The following is a 20,064-nucleotide window of genomic DNA, read 5'->3' as shown; positions in this document are numbered from 1 at the left end:
TCTAAATTGTTCATCTCTTGTCTTCTATATTTATTTTGTTTGTTTTGTTCTCTAAATATTTAGCACTTAGAGAATGTTATATTCCTTTGACTGTTTTAGCTTTATTTTAATCTTTTAAAATAAATTGTTTCAGCTACCTGGCTTACTCTTTGTATTCCATTTAATTCTCCCCTCCATTGTTTTTGCTTTAAAACATGTTTCCTTCTTCTACTTTAACTTTATTTACAACTATATCCTTGAAATTCTAAGGTTCTGATTTTAACATCTAAAATTTTAATTCTTTTATTTCATTTTCCCTAGTTAGACTTTGTAATTTCTGAGCTTCTGGTTTTGTGTTTTAACCTGTTTAATGTATAATGTTTATTCCTTTTATTTGGTTTCTCATATTTCAGCCTCAATTTTTCTCCTTCACCTTTGGTTTTATTGGTTTATAAGTGTATTTCCTTATTTGTAATTTTAATTATTCTGTTCCTTGTATAATGTGCATTTATCAGGCTGACAAGCAATAGAAATGCAAAGCTGACTCTTAACCACTGTGCTATTCAGCCTTATTAATCTGTGAGCACTTTCATAACCAAACAAGAATATTTCCTGCAGCAGTCTGCCTCTAACATGCTTTATTCTCTTTTGATCCATCTCCTTTCCTGGCGGGGTTACAAGAAATCCTGTTGCCTGAATCTTTTCATTTCCTGTACTCATTACAAGGGGCAAGGAGAAGCTGCCTTGAGCCGGAAGAATCCAGAGTTTTTAAAACAAAGTCAACGAGACCCTCGCTGAATGGCTTCCACATGTCTGATAGGTCTGTGCATCTCCTGGGCCAGATCTGGCTGCCAGACTGTGTCAGAAGAAGTTATTCCTTCCATCTGTTAACCCTCAGTGGAAGTTCAGATTTAGGGGGAGGTGTAAGAAGGGGCACCAATCCTTTGTCCATCTCTCTGGGAGGGAGAAGGACTTTCCCTTGAACGCAGAGGCATAATCTGAACAATTTGAATGACTGTGGCCAAGAATTTCACCACTTAGTGCCATCTGCTTTCTGTGAGGAGGTATATCAGTCAAAGTGCAATCAGAAGACAGGAATCACATAGCAATTTGATCAAGGAATTTGAGCAAGGGGGAATTTGCTAGTGAGAGAGAAAGAGAACTCTAAAGAATAGAGGAATGGCTGGTATCAGGAGCGGCCACCACACCTCAGGTTGAGGCAGAGGACCCAAGGGAGAAGCCACCCCTCCCAGGGCTGAGACCCAGACATTGTTGGAGAGGGTGCAGCAGGGCTCATCGGATGGCGGAGACGTTCACTGAGGTGTTGTCTCAGTGAAACTTGCTGTAAAGCTGCTCTCTGGAGTGCTAGGGAAAGCTATCCTCACAGAGGAGCCACACCTTCGAATTTACTGAAAACTCCCCTCAAAGGGTGTGGGGAAAGTTGTCCAGAGGAGGTGCCCCTGCCAGCAGCACCCCATGATGGAGATGCTTAAGGAGGTACACTGGGGGAAGGTGCCCTCCATAGGTGCCCCACTGCAAAGCAGCCAGAGGCAGCTTGCCTGGGGCAGCAACTCATGCGGAGGTGCTTTGCTGGCTACCCTCTGCTATGAAGCTGCCCACAGGAAGGTGCTCTGTGCTGCCAACCGCTGGGCACTGCAGGAAACACATGTGCACTGGTGAATGCACATACACACACACACACACACACACTGCAGGAGACCTATGGGAGGATTACACCAGGAACAGGAAGAGAAGCTCCTTCTTCTTGCCATGCCTCCCCAGCACCCTCTACTGACAAAACTTAGCATCGTGTTCACTATAATGGGGAAATTAATCTTAAAGGGTTCAGCTGAGACAATGAATTGGTAATTGGAACAGTACAGTCCTTTGCCTGTTCAGCTCCTGCATTCACTCTTCCACACATGTGAGCTCTGTACAACGACACAACTCTATATTTCCATCTAACAGGATGTTGCTATTCTTCTTACAAGTGAAGAAATTCTCACCCTTCACCAAAATAAGGAGATGCACAGCCCCAGCTGTTGCTGTGTGCACTGCTGGCTACATTAATTACTCCTCAAATTCCATCACGGTCCCATTGAATATTTTCTTTCCTAAAGATTATATTGTAAGGTTAAGCCTCTCCAACTTGCATAAAATAAAAGTGGGGGAAAAGAGAGAGAAGAGAGAGAAATAGTATACACACACAAACATGTAACAGGCAAAGAGAAAATACACAAAACTACAACATTTCAGCAGTTGGCCATGGGCCATAGTTGATACCTATGGCTTCCTACCTTCCCCTACCTATTGCGTACTTCCCTTGCTCTCAGCCAGAAGCTGAGTTGGTCAGTTCATTATCTGGTGGAGTGACCCAAACCTTCATTCAGAAAAGTGAGTCCTCAATCATCCTGCCTTTTTATGATTGTTCTGGGTTTCCATTAACCTTTGCTATTGGTCATGGAACTAGTAAGAGGCACCCTAGAAAATCCTCTTGCCACATAGTTGTTCTTGCCTTCAGTGTAGCAGCTACTCAATTTCCCTTTGGTAACTGGGATCAATCACTCCAGCCAGTAGAGTAACTCCTTATTTTTGGCGTGTTGGTTCAGTGATATAAAGAGCCCCAAATGGCCAGGTGGCAATCCTCTCTTCAAATTCAATAGAACCACTGTTATATCCCTTGAAGAAAGCATTCTTCTCTTTTCACCTAAGACCACCATACTAGCAAAGCTCAAAGTTGCCAGGACAGGAAGCAAAGATTCTAGAAATGTACTGTTAGGTGTAATAGTGAGAGGAGTTGCTCACATTTCCACTCTTGTTCCCAGTTCTATGCATTCTGGCTATGGGGGAAATAATGCCATGCAATGGGCTCTGATTTAAAGTCTATAGATAGAGCTCCCTCTTTTCAGAGTGTTGTGTCCTATGGGGTATGTGGTAAGTTTGATTAATTTCATGGGCATAAGCTCGCTGCCACACTTAGCTGCTGTGAAATGAGTTCCTTGATCTGACTCAATACTGTGCAGAATGCCATGAGGGTGGATAAGGATTTATGTGAGTTCACAGATAGTTGATGCTGGCAAAAGCTTTAAGAGCAGGAAATACAAATCCATACTCAGAAGATGCGTCTATTGCAGTGCAAATGAATTTCTGCCCCCTCTATGATGGTCAATATAATCAACCTACTACCAGTCAGCCGACTGGCCGCCTCCTGGGGAATGGAGGCATCAACCTGGTTACCGGCTGAGTTTTAATGAAGGTTTCTGCTACTGGTAGATTAGGCTGTCAGCTGAGGCATTAGCCAGATCAGCCTTGGTAAGGAGAAATCCAGCCTGCTGAGCCCCTGCATAGCCTCCATCCCACACAACGACTTTTCTTCATGGGCCCACTGGCAAGCACTGGGATGTCTGGCAAAAGAGGCTAACTGACACCCACAGAGCATGTCATTTCACCCACCTGATTATTAGGAGCCTCGTGTGTAGTAAATGCTGTGGTGAACATTTACATGGGCCACAGATGTCTTCACTATCTGTGCCCATCTAGAGAAGATTCAGAATATAAAATAAGAAAAAGAAAATAGAAAAGGAAGAGCCGGGCAATGAGGTGATGATGAAATATGGTAAGTTCAGTTTGGGGTACACTAAGTTTGAGATTCCTGTGTTTTCAGGTAGAAGGGGGTGCTTCTGGAACTCAAGAGAGATCCTGGGATATACAAATTTGGCTGCCCAGTGCTGTAGAGGTAACAGCGGAAACCACAGGTGGGGATGAAAAGATTCAGGGACAGTGTTAAATTTGAAGAGTGCGAGGACAGAGCTCTGCAGAACATCTGGGGTGTGCTGTCAAAGAGAAGCACTTGTTGGAGACTGAAAAGGAGAGGCCAAGTGAAGAAAACCTGGGGAGACAGCAGTACCACAAGGCAGAGGAGAAAATGTTTCTAAAACCGGGAGTAATCAACAATTACTACATATTAAGGAGAGATTTAAAAAAAAAAGATACAGGCAGTAAAATTCCATCTGATTTGGCAAGTAGATCATTGATATCAGTAAGAAAATAGTTTCAGGCGAGTGATGGGAGCAGAAGATAGATTCACAGAAAGGTTCACAAATGAATACAAGGCAAGGAAGCCAAGTTAGAGAATGTCGCTCATTCATTCAAAATAATAAGCTACAGAATGAAGTAGAAAAGAGCTCTATATAGCATTTCTATATTAGCATTTAAAGGGGGACATAGAATTTTGAGGAGTCTTTCAGATGGAAAGCTTGAACATCTTACAAAATGTAAGAGAAAGCACTTCTATGCAAAGGGAGGTTGCAGGGCAAGAAGAAAGGTGAGTTTACCAGTAAGCAATATCCCAGAAGAAGGATGGGGTCAATAACTCAATCTCTAAGACCAAAGGGGTTGGGGTAGGAATGGGAAGGGGGGAAAAAGAGAGGTGAATTTGTAGAGGTAGAGAAGGAAGTTGAGCTAGTTCACTTCCCCCATTTTAATTTTCAGATTACAAAGCAAAATCTTCTGACGATAGGAAAGTCTGAGTTGGTGGAACAGGACTGAAGAAAAATTACAATTTTGAAAGAGCAATAATGGGAAAAGGAGAGGGAAAACAAGAGAAATCTAATCCGACTGCTCAAATTTCATTTCCTTCTTGAAGTCTTCTCTGTTCCCCTGAGAGTAAATACAATATGAATAATGCATCTCTTTAGCAATTAAAGTTAGAAGTTTCTTTTTAAACCCCCTATTCTATAGCTCTTACATGGCACTTGTCATTTTCTGCTATACAGTTATTTCATCCTTTCACATGTGTTTCAAGAATTGATTTGTAATTCTTGAAAAAAGAATTGTTTCTTTGTAATCTCTCCTAGCATCTACTAAAGTGGTTAGGTATTAACACAGTGTTTCAGTAACTAACCCTGTACAACAAACCATACTGAACATACTGAGGTAAAAATAACCATTTTTTTCACATTATTATCTCTCACGGTTCTGGGAGTGAACCAGAACTGGCTGGCTCTCACTTGCGGGTCTCTCCCGCAGTTGCCATCAGGAAACATCTGGAGGTTCTCTCCCCCATGTGTCTGGAAGTTGATGTTGGCTATTGGCTGGGACCTTGCCAGGGTAATAGCCAGAATAAACATACCTGGCTTCTCCAAGTGGCTTGGGTTTCCTCAGGGCACGGTGGCTGGGTTCCAAGAGAAGTATCCTGAGAAAGAGAGCCAGGCAGATGCTGTATCACCTTTAATGGCCTAGCCTTGAAGTCACGCAGTATTATTCCGCCACATTCTATTTATTAGAATTAAGTCACTAAGGCCAGCCTATACTCAGGGAAGGGGAATTTAGACTCACACTCCTGACGACAGTCGTGTCAAAGAAACTGCAGATACTACATACAGTAAGTGCTAATTAGATGCCCATTTAAGCATTAAATATTTTGAAAAAGCCTCAGAAGGAAAAAAAAATGAGAACAAGAGTGGTCTACAGCCTTAAAAGGTCTAATAGAGTCAAGAATAATGCTAAAGAGTGGATAACCAACAAGGACCTACTGTATAGCACAGGGAAATCTGCTCAATATTATGTAACAACCTAAATGGGAAAAGAATTTGAAAAAGAATAGATACATGTATATGGATAACTGAATCACTTTGCTGAAACTTACAGAACATTGTTAATCAACTATACTCCAATATAAAATAAAAAGTTAAGAAAAAGAATAATGCTAAAGAGTCAATTAACCCATAAAATATGCTACCCATGGCTGTTTGTTTTACAAGTGAGTATTTGCAATCTTCTAAAACCTCCTTTTTAAGAGATAAAATTGAGCTAGTTAGTAGAAGGTGTAGATCAGTGCCCCTCCTACTTTCATGTGCGTGTGAATTACCTGGGGATCTTGTACAATGCAGATTCTGGTTCAGTAGGTCTAGGGTGGGGCCTGACATTCTGCATTTCTAGCGAGCTCCAGGGTGATGCTGCAGCTCCACAGACCACCCATTGAATAGCAAGTTAGTGGAAAGTAGTAGTAAGGGTGACTGCCTGGCTCCTGTGATGTCTCCCTTCTCTGGGAGGGACCCTACTAGACAGGAGTTTGCCACCAGAGGTCCTTATGTGCTTACAGGAGTTTGACTCTCTGGCCAGGTGAACCCTTGATGCCAACAAGGTTAATCAGTTCTTCCCGAAGACTTTCAGAACTGGAAATAAAGGAAGAAAGTAACTTTTCTCTCTCTTGTGATGAAGCACAGGATATCAGGCTCTGGAGTCACCAGTCACGTGAGAAAGCCAAAAGGAGACATGCAGAGAAGAATATCCAGGTGCCATGGCAGTCCCTGGTGAGGCTCACACCAGACCCCCTTCCCGCAAGTTTGTAGGAAGATATCCTAATATTCTCCAGCAAATTCCTTTTTTGGCCTAAATTTTTTCTAGTTGGCTTTCTATCATTTGAAACTTTAAAAGTTCTGACTAACATGGTTGTGGGGAGAGGAGGAGGTCGTCTCCTGGAAATGCAGTACCCAATGTGACAGAGGAATAAAGAGAAATTCAGACAGGGTAATTATCCAGACATCTGGGGCCTGGGGTGAGGCTAGACTGCCCAATAATCATGCTATATTTGTTTCCAACAGAGTGGATAAGCCACAGAGAGAAGATAATAAAAACCTAAGGCTGAGGGAAGATGGAGAAAAGCCTCAGCCTATCTAAAATGGAAAAACCGAAAAGAGAGGCAAGAGAACCTGTGGATTGAAACTGTTGGACAGCATTGAAAGTGAAAAGAAACTGTTACCTCAAAATGACATCTGCTGAAAACCAAAGGGGACAGGACAGTCCAGGAGCACCAAGGCTAATGGTTCTTTAAAGAGTGACCTGAGTGGAGGTTAAAAACAAGAGCTAGGTAGAGCCCTGCCCAGCAAAGAACAAAAGGCTGAACCTCTCCCATGTGCCAGGTATTGTATGATTGTGCTTTACATTTATGACCTTATTTAATGACCCCGAAGAAAGTGACCTACATTGCTACCGCCAGCTGTCCCTGAGATTCTAGCACAGTCAGAGCTGGTACTTCCATCATGAGAAGAGGGTCATATCATATGAGCCCGGTAAACTCTGGGTATATACATCGGGCACATCTGAAAGTCCTCTCAAGTCTCTGAGGCTGCAAGCAGCCCAACTGAAACAAGAATGACAGTGACCACCTTTCCAAGTGTGGAGTAAACGAATTTTTAATAATGAGTTTCTTGGTCACACCTTCATCTATATCAATCCCGTTATTCAAGGGTCTACTCAGCTAAATTATAACAAATATTTCATAGCACATTTCCAAAACAGTAAAATTTTGCACTAAAAGGAAAAAGACCGGTTATTACTAAGGTGTATTGTCCATGAACTGAAAGACTTTCATATTTACACATCAGGTACATGAGCAGGTAAATGCACTCAGGCAGGAAATGTGACAATGAAGTAATGGGGCTGATTCCATAAAGTGAAACGGAGACTGATCTCATTTTACAGCCATACCTTGTGGTATGTTTATAAAATGTTTCTTTCATAAGTTAAAACAGTATATCTGCTATAGATGAATTTAATTTTGGTAAAATCAATGAAAAAAGTTCTATGTTAATGCAACATTTATTGTAAACATTCCAGAAACACATAAGTCAAAATTTCAAATTATGATTCCCACAGTAACTGTAACTCTGCTGTACAACATACATAAGGGAAGAAATGTTATCAACATATACCACAGTAGAAAATACTCAGTAAGCAGAAACAAGCCGAGTTATGCTTGTTGTGGGAATCATCATTTTCAACTAGCTGAGGATACATAAAAATTGAAACCATAAATGCATGCATTATTTTTTGTATTTAATTCCAATTTTTCTTGATCCAATTTAATCAGCTTTGCTTCCAAACTACATTTCCCTTTCATAAACTGTAAATGAATGTCTTTCATAATTTTAAAATCCACATCATTTGGTTTCTTTTTCTCACGCAGGCTGCCTTTGCAGAACGGCATCATTATGCCCTGTCCCTCCCCCAAAAGGTCAGGACATGTCTGCTGGGATCCATTTATCTATATTCCTTGTCTCCCTGAGGGGACAAGGAATATAGGAGACACTGCAGGGGAGGAGAAAAAGAATACCGAAGAGAATGGGAATCACACTGAGTAGCTTAGAAAGGTAAATAAGTGGGACCCCGGCACCATTAACTTCCCTGCTGGTATCTTCCTAGGCAGAAAAAAGAAAAATAACACCACCAAATATTCACAATTTCCAAAGTGTGCAGTCATATCATTAGCTCATCTGATCTTCACGATAACACCGTGAGAAAGGCAAAAGGAAAACACCTTTCAGTTGTTCAGCTCTTTGCGACTCAAGGAAAATATATGTAAGGATGTGCTTTTATGTTATCATTTAAGGTCTGGACCATTTAATTACACTTACGATATTACCCACTTAACATATGCAGAGGATTTACTTCTTATTACTGAAGGCAGAATATACTTTATGTAAAAAGATTATGGTGATGAGCTAAACATTTAACATATTTCAAGCTTTTTGCTTTAACTATATTCTGAAAATTCAATAATGAAACAGAAAGAAATAATTGCCCTATGAAATTTGTCTGGAATAAAATTAATACTGTATATTATACCCAGTATTACTTTCCCCAGTTTGGTTTTAACTAAGAAGGGCACCTTCTACAATCTCTGAAGAGGAATCCTTTTACTTTCCAGTAGTCTTTACCATCAGGGTATGTTTCATTATACTCAAACTAAATGACTTTGGCTCAAGAACAATCATATTTCCTTTACTACTCTAAGTAGCTCCCGGCCACCAGAGTGTCCATGACCTTATGTAAGTGTTTACATGGTCAACCATTTTTTGTCTCTTAGCACTACTACAATCCAGCTATTCGAATTTAAGTTTGTTTTTCCCCCTTTCTATGTACAAAAAGATGCTTCTCCATATAATCAGATAAAAATTGTCCTTCTTCATTTATCTAGTGCAGCAATAAAAAGGTCAATTAAAATGAAGATTCAGAGCTGGCAAAAAGCCTCAATGTCATTTGTTCTAATCTGAGAGATAACACAGTTAATCCTTTGCCTGTGAAAAGCATGACCATTTTGCATATAATTAAAGGGTAATATTTTAAGTGCTAAAAGGAAAACAGAGTCTAAGGACTATTAATTTTAAGAGGTTTTATTGTAGAGGAAGGGTTGTCTTCTGAATGTTTCCTACAATTACAAAACATATCTTCATAGTGAATAAAGATTAACACGAAGTTCCTGGATAAAACAGATAAAATACAAAAAAGTATCCCATGGGACATGAATACTCAACTTTCACTTTTTTTTACCGCTTATATGTGAAAAAACAATATCTGGGGCTGATGGCAAAGCACAATCTCAATACCATTTCCAGTTACGAGATAGATATGAAGATGGCTGGCAAGATGAAAAAAATCAGTGATGGGGATATAAGCTCTTGCATCTTGTCAGAGACCAGGAAAGAGCTTACTGCCTTATGTGATACATCAGTCAGACACGAAGACAGGGCCACAAGCATGAATTTTTCCTACAGTCCATCCATTTTACGGGATTGTCCCAGAAAAAGTGTAGATCCAGCCAGTGGGCAAGGTTTACCTTAAACAGAATGAAACAACATCTCTTTCAGCGTGGAAACAGAAGAGGAGGTGATCAATTCTAGAGGATCACAGAATGCTTAGAAATTAAAAATGATTAGGTTTGTTTCTCTTGAGCAATCAGTATGTGAAATTCCCCAAGATCTTAAATTTTCCAGATAAACTGACAGTAAATAAGGTCCTGGAGACTGTCAGTACCACAGATTAAGAAACTGATTATTCATATTTACTTATCATTTTAGCTGCAGAATTCCAAGAATAGCTGACAAAATATTAACATATTAAAGAATGAACCAAAAGAAAATTTGGGGAACAAAGTAAGTGGTCTAATTATAGAAGAATATTAAATAAATTACTATACATTCATAAAATGGATAGTGTGCAGCCATTCATGTGTTCTTGAAGAATATCCAAGGAGAGGGAAAGGGTTGACAACATACTGCAAAATGACAAGTAAGGTTATAAAATGGTATGTTCTATATGCTCTCTATTTTAGAAAAAAAGTATGAAAAAGACTGGGAGAACATATACAAAAATACTAACAAAAGTTACCCCTGCTAGTGAGAATTTAATGTCTTCACATTTTTTTCTTTTCCAAATGAAAAGGGGATAAAACAAGGGGAAATTCTTATTTTCAAAAAGAGTCAGTGAGTATATTCCGATCTCTTTGTCCCAATATTTTAATAATACAAAATGAAAAACTGAAATATTTTTAGTGTCATTTAGCACTTGCATTAACAATTATTTTTGAGTTATAAAACCAATAGTTCTTTCAAATTTAGCTTCCTTATACTTTCTGCCAAATCACACAAGAGCAATGTATTTTTAAAAATATATTAACATGAACTTTTATCCAAGGTTGTAGTCTTCCACGTAGTGTTCTTCATACATCATCGCATCTAGAAAATGAACTTCATATGCTTGATTCCATAAGTTTTGAAGAAAACCATGATAATGAGTGCCCACAATCCCAGAATAAAACCCCCAGGAGGATGCCAATCTTTCAGCTTTGGTTTCTGCAAAACAAGGATGACATTATAAATTTAACAACAGGTAAATAAGTCAACAATAGATAAAATAAATACTGATGGAAAATAGGAAATTCACAGGTTGTACTCTCAGGGGGAGTAATTTAGACAAATTAAATGTACTGTCAGCCTTCCCTATCTGCAGGTTCCACACACAGATTCAACCAAATGTGGAATGAAAATATTGGGAAAAAAAATTCCAGAAAGTTCCAAAAAGCAATTTTAAATTTGACACACACCAGAAACTATTTACATAGGATTTACATTATATTTACAACTATTTACATAGCGCTTACATTGTATTAGGTATTATAAGTAATCTAGAGATGATTTAAAGTGTCTAAGGAGGATGTCTTAGGTTATATGCAAACACTACACCATTTTATATAAGGGACTTGAGCATCCACGGACTTTGGTATCTGCAGGGGTCCTGGAACCAGTCCTGGAGGACTGTATTTGGATAGCAACAATGGTAAAGACTTCAAACAGGGTAAATATCTCAAAGTGGTTCTTACAAAGATCAGTTTCAAATGACATTTTGTTCCCTCAAAGGGGCCTTCCTTGACTACCCTATCCAACATCTCTTTTCACCCAAGTTATTCAGTAGCCTAACAGTCCTTTTTCACTTTGAATTTATATAATCATTAGTTTGTTTTACTTTCTCTCCTATTAGAGGATGACCCTCTATGAGGGTCATCTTGTTATAGTCCTAGCACCTACCTGCCACAGTGCCTGGCATATAGGAGACACTATATTATACCGAGTAAATTGGTGGAAAAACAATGCTACCTGATTCCATTTATTCAGATATTCAACAAATATTTGGGGGGGGCCAGTGAGTTTGGTCATATTACGCCCTTGAGGTAGAATGCTCCTTATTCTATTCTTCCTATTCAAAGCTCACTAACTCAAATGCCAACTCCTCCAGATTTTCCTGGATGATAAATTCTTTTCTTTGAATCTGTAGCCCCTTCTACTTTTACTCCTATCTACTATTATAGTTACCTTTATCATTTATCTCCCTGCAAACTTCCAGGGACAAGGTCTGGCTGAGTCCATTTTACATGCCCTTCTCCATTCCTTACCCTTCAACATCCAGCCAAGTGTCTTGTGTGTTTCTTTGCCCAGCAAAGAAAGGCAGACCAGTCTTCCCCATTTAGTTGTCATTTCAACAGCTACATTATGACCCTGAAACTGAAGGTCCGTGACTACGATCTCTTTATGAGTTCTACTTCCTGAATTACTAGCCAAGATTGTAAGGATAGTTATAAGAATCCTATTTTAGAATAGACTAAAGTGCCAAGAAACTGTAATCTGAAATTTGCTTTAGTCACCATGTAAACTAGATCCCAGAAAGGCTCATAAATCTCTTAGAGGTTTCCACATCTTATACTTTGGTTTTTCCCCTACATAACCAGGACACCTAATGCTCTTCACTCAATTCTCAAATCATCACATGGAAAGGAAGGAAGGAGGGAGGGAGGCTGTTATCATTTCTTGTCAGGATTACTGAAATAGTTTCCTAACTAGTTTCTCTTCCTCCAAGGTTCCCTCTTTTCCATCTGTCAACCATATCGCTGCTAGACACATCTTTCCAAAATACAAATATATATCTGTATAATATATATTTGCCATATATAATGTATGCATTTAGGTATTGTTTGCCTTGAGCATATATTACTTTTGTTATTTAAGAAATTAAATAAATAATTTACAAAGCAAGGCATGTTGTGGTGTGGTTCAAAGAGCATGGGATTTAGAATCAACTGCCTTGGATTCAAAGTTTAGTTTTAATGCTTAAAGCCTGCCAAGCCACTACTCCACTCTGAATTTCTGAATCTGTAAAATTAGGGCATAGTAACACATACCTCCTAGGAATGAATAAATGCATAGTTACTGCAATGATGTAGTTTTGAAAACGTATCGTATAATTACACGTTCCTACCTAGAAAAGTAACAATATGAAACTCAAAGTACTTTTTAGATGACTTTCATTTGTGTTTGCCAGTTATGAGGAACAATGTTTGAAAAAAAATATGATTTTTAGAATTTTAATTTGTATAACTTTCATCAACTCAAAATTAACTTATCAAACTAAGAGAAGAGAAATCCACCTTAATATTTTCATCTGGATCAATAATGCTAGAGTTTTAGGAGTTTTTAATCAAATGCTTAATATGAACTGAACTGACAATGTGTTTACAGTGGTGACATTCCACTCTCACTGCCACGTCTACTCTCACCCTCCACCACTCATTCCAGAAAACTCCCCAAACACCCCAAGGATTAAACCCAATGTTTCCTCATGTTACTTTCTACTCAAGTCTACAATGGCTTCTGATCGTGTGTGATGACGATGATGACAAAAGTACTTTCCCTCTAGTATCTTACAAGATGATAAGCTCAGTGGTTCTCAAACAATTGCAGATGGTTTATAAGCTCTTGGAACGTTGTACAACATTGTGAAAAATCTTAATTCCAGTGGAAAATCTATAATAATTAATATAAAACATAGTTATATTAAAGATAGGTAATGTAAGTATCACAAGCATGTGACATGAAAAAACAAGTGAGTGAACTAAACATGATTAACTATTGCTCAGTTTTTGTACTGTTTATTTTCTACTAGTCAAACATTGGTAGTTCATACCATTACATCTTAAACTTAGCAGCCAGAAATAGTTGCCAGAGATAAGACAACTATAGCTTTTTTAGAAGTAACTACCATTTCTTCAAAGATAGCTATTTCGATAGCTATTTCGATCTGTTATTCCAAAAACTGTTTCAGAGAATTCTGGAGGCATTGCTTCCTGATCCTTCAGCCAAACATGTCCCACATTTAGACCACTGATGCCCAGGAGAGGACAAGAGAGAAAAGCAAAGTGCTAGAGCTGTGGTTCCCCAACAGCAAACTTTGAAAGCAATAATGGAGGACTAGGAAATATATGTTATTACTCCAAAATTATTATGGAGTGATGTATTTATTCATATTACAACACTGTACGAGCTAACAAAAGTAGCCAATCTCACCCTTTAAAAAACTATTATTTGCGGTTGCTATATTTTTTATTGGATATTCATTACATATATTTGATTAACAAAAAATGGAAAATGAATTATTAATTAAATACAGTTTGGACCCTTAGCTTAGCATGGCATCCATGTAGACCCCGGCCAGTGCAGCTGCTGCCATCTTCTCAGGAAAGGCACAGAAAGAGACAAGAGTTCACTCTACCAAAATTAATTTAACCTCTGATAAGAAACCTCAATTTCACTATCTGTAAGTCCAGAAACCAGGTCTAGAAACAAATGAATGGTGGCCCAGTTTTCTGAATAGTACACAGGGTACAAAGGATTGCTTTGCTCTGTGAAACACAGTAATTCTGTCAGCTGAGAAAGGGACTTTAGCTCTCTCCCTTTTTCTGCCTGCTGTTTAAGAGAAACAGTGTTGCCGTAGTAGAGGATGGCTTTATGAGGCAGCCAGAGTAGTGCAACTCATTCCCAACTGACCAGTGGCACACTTCTTTCTACATCCATTTAAATACAATTCCTAGTAAAGAGCATGCCAGAAGGTAGGGTTTACTGCATCTAAGAATGGTTTACTGCATCTAAGAAGGCTCAATATCCAAATGAAAATCTCTGCAAAGAAGGGAAAATACGGGAAAAATTCTTTTAATAACATATGTTAAGAAATATGGTTTTTCCACATACTTCACCTTTTTAAACTGTCCCCAAACCAGGCATACATAGCATGGTAGCAGATGATCCTAGTTTAGTTAAGCAAAACCACATTTGATGACTGGCTGCCAGTCACTGGGGAATGTCTAACAACTATTCTTCAGATGAGGATCTGAAAAGGCATTCAAATCTAAGTAGACGGTGAGAAACGTCCACATGCTCTGTTGGCAAATACTAACAGAATTCTAAGAAAAAGGGAAAAAAACACGGTGAGGTCCATGAGTAAAAATACTCCCACACATGAAGAAGAAATATCCTGAAGACACAGAGAACATATCTCTGAATAGATTTAATAAAGAACCAAAAGATAATTTTAGAAAAATTTTATTTGACATGGACTTGAATAAAAATGCACAAGAAGCCAAAACCAAATGAATAGTATAAAGAGAAAAATAATACAAGATACAAGGACAATAGGTTGAGATAAAAAGGGCACTGATACAATTAGTAACAGCAAAATTAAAATCTATATTGACGACAAAGATAGTGTTCGAAGCACATCTCTGAGTCCTTCATTCACCAAACTGTGGTAGACTGATGGCAAAAAAAAATGGTCCAATTCCCCATACTTCCCTGTGTCCATACCCTTTGGAATATGTTGCTTTATGGCAGCTCTCATCAAGAGGTAGACTCTATGTCCTTCCTCTGTGAATCAGCTGGCCTTGTGACTTCTTTTGGCCAACAGAACGGAACAAAAGCAACAGTGTCCTAATTCCAACGCTAGCCTCAAGAGGCTTTCTTTGCCTGCTTCTGCTCTCTCTTAGACCTCTGCTACCACCATGAGAAAAAACCTAGGCAAGGATTCTGGAGGTACAGACACCATACGGAGAAGAACTCAAGTCTTCCAGTCAGCAACTAGCCAACTTCCAGAAGCAGAATCGCCTAACCAACACAAGGTTGACCACAGACTCATGAGGCAGCCCAGCTAAGAATAGAATTGCCCAGCTAAACTCAGCCTAAATTGCCAACCTTCAGAATTATGAGCCAAATAAATGGTTGATGCTCTAAGCCACTAAGTTGTGGAGTGGTTTGTTATCCATCAAAAGCTATGGAATACATCCACTGAGGTGACAATCAATATAGAAGGAAAAACCCTGATCCTTTATTATCATAAGAAAATAAACTTTCCATTTACATACTTGTAGCTTCAGGTTTCTGCAACAATGGTATATATAAAAACAGTATGAAGGGCAGCTAATCAACTCCTTGTTGACCATGAACTTGGTTGAAGTGAGGGAGGTCTGTCAAGATAATCCCCTTGGGTCCTCCTAGAATAAGAAATCCAGCCCCATTCACTCATCTGGGCTAAATTTCACAAAGTAATGACTTCAACAAACACCTGTCACACCTGAACAGTATGTATAGCCAGACTCTGAAGAAGTCATGCTATAGTGTCTTCTAGAGGTAAATTTTGTGAATGTTCTTTGCTACCCATCCCGCACTTTAAGGGAGCTGCAGTTATGCTCACTTCTAGCTCTCTCTTGTAGTCTTCTTGGAAAGAGGCTGACTCCACTTGCCACCATGCTAGGAATTGCTCCCGAGGAGATAAAGTGGGGGAATCTAGAGGCTAACTCACCTCGCTTCTCTCTAGCCTTCCCCCTCCAAACTACAATCTCTTTTTTCTTTTACCCTGTTTTATTTATTTTTTTATTTATTTTAAATTTATTTTTGGCTGCGTTGGGTCTTCATTGCTGTGCGCACGCTTTCTCTAGTTGCGGCGAGCGGGGGCTACTCTTCCTTGAGGTGCGCAGGCTTCTCATTGCGGTGGCTTCTCTTGTTGTGGAGCACGGGCTCTAGGCGCACAGGCTTCAGTGGCTGTGGAGCGTGGGCTCAGTAGTTGTGCCTCGTGGGCTCTAGAGCGCAGGCTCAGTAGTTGTGGTGCATGGGCTTAGTTGCTCCGCAGCCTGTGGGATCTTCCCAGACCAGGGCTCGAACCCGTGTGCCCTGCATTGGCAGGCAGATTCCTAACCACTGCGCCACCAGGGAAGTCCCTGAAATCTCTATCTCAAGTCTAGTTCCTTTCCTTTTGAAGTTAGTTAGCAATTAGTATTAATCAGATGTTGTCCCCCCACCCAACCCTCTGCTAGAGAAATGAATATCTCCCAGAATCTTGATGTATCTTACACATGGTAAATTTGCAAAGCAATTAATCTAATCTAGGATAACTAAAGATGATTTGTTCTTAACTATAATTTTATTTTCAATAGAAAGTTGACCACTATTTTATTTTTTTGTGACAAAAATACCCACTATTAATATTATTAGTTAATATCACTCTGTAATTTCCAGCCAATCCAGATATAACTTCATGGAAGAAGTAAATTTTCATATTTGCAGATTTTATAATTAGATACAAACAAACTCTACAAATCAACTCAGAATTATTGAGCATAGAGTTCAGATTTAAGATAAATATAAAAAAAAATACCCTTCCAATGTGCCAGTAAAAATGAATCAGAAAACAGAATAGAAAAAAATTTCATTCACAATAGCAGTAAAAAACATAAAATATCCAGGAATACCCACAGCACGAGATGTATGGTAAAAATCTGTATTACTCTATAGAGGGGTAAACAGTCCCGAATATCAAAAAGGATATGATAAAGCTAATCTATAATGCTGTTCTGATGCAAAATAGAAAAGATCAATGAAACAGAACAGAGAGTAGGCAATCAGCCCAGTACCCAAGAATTTGGTAAATTATAAAAGAACTATCACAAATCAATGGGCAAGGAAATATTCTTACTGGTGCTCTAACAATGGATTAACATTAAAAAAAAAATCAGTTTGTTTCTAACCCAGCACTATAAATCAAAATACACTTCACATGGTTAAGAATTAGATGTAAAAATATTAGATGTAAAAAAATTTTTTTAATTACATTTGTAAACTGGCACCCAGGGATCCATCACAATGGTAGCTACTTTAATGGTACCAGTGGAGAGCAGTTACAAAGGAGCTCATTGTGGAGAGCAGAACACATGAGTCAAAGGGCCTGCAAGCTAAGGGACTGTCAGGTGGGTGGCTACTCAGGAAGGACTTCTTGGATGAGCTGGCCCTTGAACAAGATGTCATATCTGAGTTGATGGAGAGGAGGAGACAACACCCAAACAGTGGCACATGGAGCAAAGTCACGGTTATGAGAAAAGCCAGGCAGTGGGAAAAGAGTGATGCTCCAGCCTAGCTAACAGGGGGAAGGTGACAGGAGATCTGCATCTGCTTTGTTCACTGCCAAACCCCCTGGCGCTTAGGGAACCCTGATGACAGAAAAGATGCAGTTTGGGAATAGCAAGCATCAGGGCCGGGAGGTTCACTCTATGAATGTCCAGTTGCATGCTGGGATTTGAGACAATGAGATGCCTCTGGGAGTTTACCCAGCAACCACCCACAGGTGAATATGGTAAAAGGAGATCAAATGTAGGAGAATCTACACAGTAAAGGGATTTATAAGTCTAAAAGCAATAAATGGAAATAAAAAGAAAAGGTGGAGAGATTTTTAAAAGAACTTTTTGAAAGATCTGTATTTTACAAAGTGTATAAATCAAATCAAAAGGCAAATACATGGGAAAATATGACAGAAAGGGGAATAAATTCAGTACTTGAAGATCTCCCAAAAGTCAGTAAGAAAAGACACATGGATATATCAACAATGTTGATATATGGATATATCAACATCTTGAGATGCTCTCAAGACACATGGATATATCAACAATGTTACAGGGAAATGAAAATGCTCACAAAATAATAATTACAGATGGCTAATAAACACTTGAAAAAATACAATTTTTTGATCGTAAAAACAAGTTAAAAGTAATATATTAACTATTCCTCTTTTAAAAACTAAACTAGTACATGTTAATAAGGATGGTCAACTTTTCAGGGAAAGTAATCTATTTACATGTTCAGAAGTCTTTAAAATGTTCATATTTTTTCATTCCTAGAATCTGTTACAGTCCTAGCTAGGATCTATAGTAAGGAATTCAGAAATGCTGACAAAGGTTTTGCACAAAGATTTTCTTATCACTGTTATTTACATAATAAAAACAGGAAACTATATAGATAATGAGAAATACGTACATCCACATAATTAGTCATCAAAAATGTTTTCGATGCTTATACTGTAATAATAAGAAAATAAAAGATTCAAATTGAGTATGAAATATGATCTTTATTTCTATAGCAATATTCAAAGAAAGGAAATATGCTAAAGTCTGAATAGTGTTTCTCTGGGGGAAGGAGGATTAGAGGTAGTTTCAAACTCTTCTTTATACTTATCTATACTTTTGAAGATATTTTCTACAATGGACATGTATTTATTTAATTATTTTTATGGGGTAAGGGGAATATAGAGGAAAAACTTTTATTAAAAGAGTCCACCTAGAAGAATCCTCATATATTCATCTTTTACAAATTAGGAGATGTTCTGCAATGATACCGTTTAGTACTTGATATCCTACTTTAAGAAGAAGTAATGTGAATAGCATGACAGCAACATAATGTAATAAAATGCTTTTTCAGTATGTATTTAAGGATATTCCTAGAGAATAACAATACTGCCAGTTTTAAAACAACTATAGGTAATATTTTAGGCATTCTACAATGATTTTACTTAAAATCAAATGAAATATTGGTATAATTACTGCATTTTGTAGTACAGCTGCATTTGAGGTAAGTTCATATTAAAGTATAGCTTATAATTTCATTTGTGTCCATATTAGAAATTCTCATAAAATGACTAATTTTATGTAGTTAAGGTACTCTACTAACTCTTAAATACACTCTTCTTTTTTTCTTAAACTTTCACAATAATAGCTATAATACAGAGGTGAAAAGTATACATAAAACACTGTAATGTGTCATGAGCAAACGCTTAAAAGCTTAAGGGCTACCTATTATTGAAACGTCTAATATTTCAAATTAAAAAGACAGGTAGCTTAGCAACACTACACTGCCAATTGTGAACAGTGTTCAGTCTCCCCTTTCATGTTGCTAGGAGAACATTACCATAGAACTTCAAAATAATTAACAGAGAATAGATCTAAGTATTAAAATTATGTAAAAAGAAAAAACTGAGGATTTTAAAAATTGTACATGTTTATTGGGAAGCAAATGGAAATTTTACAAGGTTTCAATGAGATTCTTTTCTTAAAATATAATGAGCGTATCAGATCAGTTAAATTATTTAAGGAAAGAACAAAAAAAAACCAATCTACTGAGGTGACAATTACTTTAGAAATTAATTTAGTTATTTGTTTTCAACTGTTTAATCAGTTATAGTTTATTAGTATTTCCATTCCATCCACATCCTCTCTATAAAATATAACTTGTACTCTTCAAAGTATACTAATAGTATAAATCAAACTGTGGTCAGCAGAATTCTAAGAGAGCCCCCAAATTCCCTCTCCCTGGTGTACATATACTGTATAATTCCTTCCCTTTGAGCGTGGACAGGACTTGTGAATATGATGGGGTATCACTCCTTTGACTAGGTTACATTATACAGCAAAGACAAAGGGATTATGCAGATGTTATTAAGGTCCCTAAATCAGTGACTTTCAGTTAATCAAAAAGGAGATTATCCTGGGGGAAGGGGCTGACCCAATCAGGTGAGCCCTTTAAAAGAGGGTCTAGATATCAGAGACATAAGTCAAGAGAGGCAGATAGGGACTTCCTTGGTGACGCAGTGGTTAAGAATCCGCCT

General features: G+C 38.2%; 1 protein-coding gene across 1 annotated transcript in view; it reads right to left on the bottom strand.

Annotated features, from left to right (window-relative positions):
* Positions 1 to 8,995: 8,995 nt before the first annotated feature.
* PIGK (phosphatidylinositol glycan anchor biosynthesis class K) overlaps positions 8,996 to 20,064 on the bottom strand; it is a 137,657-nt gene continuing 126,588 nt past the window's right edge. Inside the window, exon 11 of the mRNA XM_061186429.1 lies at positions 8,996 to 10,613. Within this exon, the coding sequence (XP_061042412.1) occupies positions 10,497 to 10,613 (117 nt within the window). The 3' untranslated portion in view covers positions 8,996 to 10,496. The remainder of the gene's footprint in view (positions 10,614 to 20,064) is intronic.

This window comes from Eubalaena glacialis, chromosome 3 (genome assembly GCF_028564815.1).
Source record: "Eubalaena glacialis isolate mEubGla1 chromosome 3, mEubGla1.1.hap2.+ XY, whole genome shotgun sequence".
Taxonomy (NCBI): Eukaryota; Metazoa; Chordata; class Mammalia; order Artiodactyla; family Balaenidae; genus Eubalaena; species Eubalaena glacialis.
This window is presented reverse-complemented; position numbering and strand designations above follow the sequence as displayed.